The sequence below is a fragment of the Solanum lycopersicum genome, chromosome 4 (assembly GCF_036512215.1).
Source record: "Solanum lycopersicum chromosome 4, SLM_r2.1".
NCBI classification, from domain to species: domain Eukaryota; kingdom Viridiplantae; phylum Streptophyta; class Magnoliopsida; order Solanales; family Solanaceae; genus Solanum; species Solanum lycopersicum.
The window spans coordinates 21,106,694-21,112,748 of record NC_090803.1 but is presented as its reverse complement, the minus strand read 5'-3'; the positions used below and the strand labels follow the sequence as shown (position 1 = coordinate 21,112,748).

Sequence of the window (6,055 nt, the reverse complement as noted above, 5' to 3'; positions counted from 1 at the left end):
CCCTCTACTCAACAAAAATAAAAACAAATGCATAATTAGTACACAACCACAGTGTACTACTAGGATCAAGAAGCTATCCCAGTAGTGTATCATAAGTAAGTCCAAAAATATTATAATCACATATATAATATATCAACATCAACAATATCATCAACATTCTCATCAACATAAAATTAGTACACATCAGTGGCCATTTCACGGAACACAAACTCTAACACATAGCTAGATGGAACATGACAATCCAAACACATAGGTGTGTCAGAATGTGGTAACCAAATCCAATAGTTGTACCATAACTTGGTAACCCGACAAAATTAGCTTTCAGGAACATGAAAATCTGATCCCCAAATACACATCATAATTACAATCAAAAGTATATCATTAAGACATACATTTACATCATCAATCATAATAAAGAAAGAACAAACAAACGTCACACGATCATAGAATCACAACCATCACCTACCTCAAAAAAAGCTTGAAACCCTAGGAAACTTGACTCTTACCTTTTTGGATTCAATCCGCTTGATGTTGGTCTACAAAGATTTAATAACATAAGGGAATAAAGAAATAATCACTTATTACCTGAGATACTAACAATTCTAACAAACCCTAGATCATACGAATGATCTAGAATCTAGATTAGGATCATTCTAACCATAGAATCTATCAAGAAAACCTTCCTTATTAATATAGACCCGTTAAATAACGTTTTATAGATAAAAAAAATTGGGGACTGAAAATCTTACCTTAAGCTTCAAGAATGGTGGAAAATGAATTAGACTCGCTTGGATTCATTCCTTAGCTCTAAATGTCGAAAAGTGTCAAATAAGGTTGTTTAGGTGCAACCCAAATCAAATAATACATTAGTCATTCGATCGCAAACAAGAATAGTACATGTGATCACTGCGTCAAATGCCTCTACCTTATTATTGCCCAGAATGGCGTAAAATTGAGCTCTATCATCAACACGTTCTACCTCCCTTCATTGTTGCACGTTAGCTCTACCTTTGTTACCACTCCTCTACCTCCACGGCTTCTCTGATTTCCACCTCGTCCTACTTGTGGACATCCCCTACCATTTTAGCATTTACTGCTGGTACAATTGCTTGATAAGGCTATTGTCCTCACTCAAGTAGATGTGGTTGTAGGGAATTCCTCATCATGTGTCCAACGTCCCGCAGCTAAAATAGGTGCGTACGCGAGGTGGTCTATTGTCTGCCACATGCCAAACATTACGATCTCCTATTAAATTAATTAAAGGAATTCTAGAATAATTTTCAGTAGAGGTATGCATGAATGACTAAATTGGCTTGGCCGCGAGTTTAGGTCGACCGTATCCTCAAACATAGGAGCTTTGAAAATTTCAGATTTCTTAGCCCTCTTAGACAACACCCTAACTTGACCATCTAACTTCAACGTCTCCACTTTCTTTACATTATCGATCACTTCATTATAACTCCTTCTTGCATAAGTCATTTGAAAAAAATAACACTTGTAGGTCAGAATAAAAATCTCTAATGAACAACTGAATACTCTCCTTTTTCTTGGTAACCAACTATATAGCATATCTAGATAAATCATGAAATATGGCTTCAATAGCAGCTATCACGCCTTGAGCTGCCCCCGAGATACGGAAATGAAACCTAGGACCACAAGACAAGCTAATCCTGCTGGCATGATCATGAGCATTCTAAAGATAATAAATTGATGTGGAAGCTAAATCATCATTAAATATGAAAATATGGTAAATGCCCATATTCTATAACTGAGATATTTGAAAACAATGAGTTTAATACAAAGAAATATTAACTCACCACTAAGCTAAAACTAACTGTCTAAAATAAGCCTCCAAACTGGACTAGAAATACTGGAACAAGCCCCCACCTAAAGCTAGTAAAAACTGAAACTAAATGACTAAAAATTGAAATGACACTCATGGTTGTTGTCCTCGGAGAATGAGGACTCACCAATAAAACAGCTAAATTGGAGATCAAAAATTGACCTATGCGTGATTTAAATGCTAAGAACCTAAACCTACATCACGAGAAGATGTAGCGCACGCATGCATTAGTACTTGAAAGTTACTGAGCATGTAGGATAGAGTAAAGCTGAAATAAAACATAACTGAACAAGCATAAAAGCAAGTATAATAATCTAAAATAATTAACTGAATTCTGAGCTAACTGAAATTCAATGACCAATTTATAATATGCTTAAACTTAATAATGAATATACATATGAATGGTCTGTGCAGAGAGTCTGACTAATCTGTGGAAGCTACTAGTCACCGATAATAAAACCACATGAGCTCAATATAGAGTCCCATGCATATGTCCAATCGAGAGGAACCAATATACCCTGCCAAAGGCATACAGGCATGCTGGCAGAATAACTAAACTGATTGCCCACAGATAGGACTTACAACCTACTTGGCTAGTAGTTATGGGACTTTTGGGTTCGCTAAACCCTAGTCTAACTCGGTATTATACCACTCCCATGAATTCAGTAAATTTACTGATTATGTCTGTGTTTTTGTAAATACTGAATAGCTCGAAACTAAACATTCAAACTAAGAATGCAACAATTAATCAGGTAATTATGCATTTATTACAGAGGAATTTATATCTGAAGTGTAAGAAATATCAAACCTAGCATCTGTAATTCAAGAAATAAGGAAATACAAAGTTAGGGTTCTGAAATTCATGCGATAATCTGAATAATAACATGATAATCTGATTTACAATATATATTTAATAAATTCATGAAGTTCTAACAAAGTTCTAGAAAACTTAGGGTTAATTGTGATAAGAGACTAAAACATCTCACTAAAAATTAGGGACCCAATGGGTGAAAGGAAGCCGCTAATGAAATCCCACATATTTGGTGATGGAATCCACAGAAAAATAGTTAAGTTTCGGGGCTGGAATTGCTGGAGCTTATTGCGTTCTTAAACTAGGGTTCTTGACATTTTTCTCTTTTCTTGCTTCTAATTTTCTAAGTTTTGGTTTAATTATTTGACTTAGATATGTTTTAATTATGTTTATAGGCATAAACTGACTAAAATCTTATTATTTAGGGTCAAAATGATGTAACTTACGGTTTAAACAAAGTGAGAAAAGACAAAAAGACCCCTGGATAAGATGTTGTCGGACCAAACAATGACCAGGTTTGGTGGTCCGTCGTCTGACCGACACCCTGTCGTTAGGTCTGTCGACTAGGCCTGTTCGACAGGCCTTTACTAAAATGGACATAACTTTTTACTCAGAGGTCTGATTTTATCTAGATATGTGGATATGGAAATATAATTCAATTATATATCATTGAGTAGGTCATGGGACATCTAATTCATTTTGTGCTACGAGTTATGACCATTCAAAGTTGATCCAACTGTATTTACCCTCATCTATTTCAAAATTTTCAACATACGGTCAAAACTGTACGTCCACCTACAGACCGTGCTGGTAATCCATAGCTCTTTTCAGAGAGTGGGTGAAGGGAGTCTTGATCTATGCTCACGCATTACTGACCGTCGTCTGACCTACGGATCGTAAGTCCATCCTTCGTCCAAGACTTAACCAATTTTTCAAGGCTGAAATTTTTGGGAGTTTGTGATCCCATAGACGGTTGTGCAGGACGAACCGTGGGTAAGTCTACGTTTCATCGATGCCACCTTTGGTTGCATGTGCAAATTTTTTTTCTATAAAGATGGTTTTTGGTCTATTGTGGCTACGGGGTGTTACATTATCTCCCCCTTGGGAACATTCTTCCTCGAATGAAGACTAAACTATCAGAATTAGAGGGAGAGTGCTGCAAACCCTACTACTAAACATTGAGAACTGAGTTTCTCACTAAATTGAGTTCCGATAACATGAAATACATTGAAAATGTAAGTACAAACTGATGGAACACATATGATTCTAAGACTGAATTCACGTATTAATGACTTGAGAACTGAAGAAAAACTATTGCCTCAAGCTGTAGTGGAATCAGAAGGAAAGATGTGAGGATACTTGGATTTTATGGATGCTTCTGCTTCCCAAGTATCTCCCTCTACGGACAGACTCCTCCACAAAACCTTGACTGTTGCGACTTCTTTGCTTCTCAACTTTCTGACTTGACGGTCAAGAATCTCAACTGGTACATCCTCATAAGAAAGACTATCTCTAACCGCCACACTCTCTAATTGCACTACAGAGGTTGGATCACCCACACACTTCTTCAAGAGTGAGATGTGGAAGACGGGATGCACTGCAGCTAATTCTGCTGGCAACTCTAAATCATATGCACGTTTCCCTACCCTTTTCAAGATCTTGTAAGGATATGCATATCTATGACTGATCTTCCCTTTCTTTCCAAATATCATCACCCCTATCATAGGTGAGACCTTCAGAAAAACCGAATCATCAACTTGGAAATCTAGTTTCGTTCTCCTTACATCTAAATAAGAATTCTGATGACTTTAGGCTGTCTTAAGTCTATCTCTAATAAGTTGCACTTTCTCCATAGCATAAAGTACTGAGTCTGGCCCTATCAAAGCTGCTTCACCTACTTAAAACAAACAAACAAAAGATCTTCATCTACGCCCATATAAAGCCTCACAAGGGGCCATCTGAATGCTGGAATGGTAGCTATTATTGTAGGCAAACTCAATAAGAGGGAGGTGATCATCCCAACTACCTTTAAAACCGAACACACAAGAACTCAACATATCCTCGAAGGTCTGAATGGTAGGCTCTGCCTGCCCATCCGTCTGTGGATAAAATGTTGTACTAAGGTTAACATGAGTACCAAGACCTTTCTGAAATGACTTCCATAAATAAGAGGTAAACTGAGATTCTCTATTTGAGATGATAGACAACGGAACCCCATGTAACCTCGCATAGTCTTCTACCAAATATGTAGTGTTGACCACCAAGAAGAGAGAAGACTTTGCCATCCTATCAACTATCACCCTAATGGAGTCATGATGTCCACGAGTATGCGATAATCCTGTGATGAAGTCCATATTGATTACATCCCACTTCCAAGTAAGAATATCAATCTCTTGAGTCATACCCCTTGGCATCTAATGTTCTACCTTGACATGCTGGCAATTGGGGTACTTACTCACAAAGTCTGCTATATCCCTCTTCATGCCATTTCACCAATAGACTTCCTGCATATTGGTACATCTTAGTGGCACATGGATGAATATAATACCGAGATTTATGGGCTTCTTCAAGAATATGTAGTCTCAACTCGCCCACATCAGGAACACACAATCTACCCTGATAGCGAAGTACACAATCTCCCCCTGGGAGAAAACCTTCACTCTCTGATTATGGACTGCACCCTTAAGTTCAAGAAAGATTAGATCACTGTCTTGCTTTTCCTTAACCTCCACTACACAAAGACGATTATGCCCGTTTTGAACTATTACACCGCTGTCTGATATGATCATAAGGCAAACTCCTTAACAATCTAGCCTATGAACATCCTTAACTAGATCATTCCTTTCTTCCTCAACATGGGCTACACTACCCATAGATAATCTGATCAGGGCATCTGCTACTACATTTGTTTTATCGGGATGAGAATGCACACTCATCTCATAATCCCTAAGGAATTCAAGAAATTGCCTATGGAGAAGATTCAACTGTTTCTGGGTTAACATATACGTCAACACCATACAAATAGTGTATCCATATCTTTAATGCAAACATCGTTGCTTCATGCTCGAGGTCATGAGTTGGAAAGTTCCTCTCATGAACCTTAAGTTGTCTAGAGGCATAAGCTATCACCTTACCTCGCTGCATCAGCACACAACCTAGGCAAACTCTAGATGCATCACAATAGATCACATAACCATCAGAACACTCTGTTAGAGTCAACAGAAGAGTTCTAGTCAATATAGTTTTCAATTATACAAAGATTTTCTCACAATCATATGACCATTGGAGCTTGATCATCTTCTGAGTCAACCTACTCAATGGTGAGGCTATGGATGAAAATACTTCCACAAACCTTCTGTAATAACCTACTAGGCCTTAGAAACTTGTAATACCTACAACAG

General features: G+C 37.6%; 1 protein-coding gene across 1 annotated transcript; it reads right to left on the bottom strand.

Moving 5' to 3' along the window:
- Nucleotides 1-3,973: 3,973 nt before the first annotated feature.
- On the bottom strand, nt 3,974-5,008 carry LOC138347999 (uncharacterized). The gene is made up of 2 exons (XM_069296605.1): nt 4,681-5,008; nt 3,974-4,371 (listed from the first exon to the last, which is right to left on the bottom strand). The coding sequence occupies exons 1-2, from the start codon at nt 5,006-5,008 to the stop codon at nt 3,974-3,976; spliced, it is 726 nt and encodes a 241-aa protein (XP_069152706.1).
- Nucleotides 5,009-6,055: the final 1,047 nt, after the last annotated feature.

Coding starts and splice junctions, on each gene's coding strand:
- LOC138347999 (XM_069296605.1), bottom strand. CDS start 5,008: ATGGACTTCATCACAGGATTATCGCATACTCGTGGACATCATGACTCC. Junction 4,372..4,680: donor TTGTGTGTTCGGTTTTAAAG/GTAGTTGGGATG, acceptor CACCTATGATAG/GGGTGATGATATTTGGAAAG.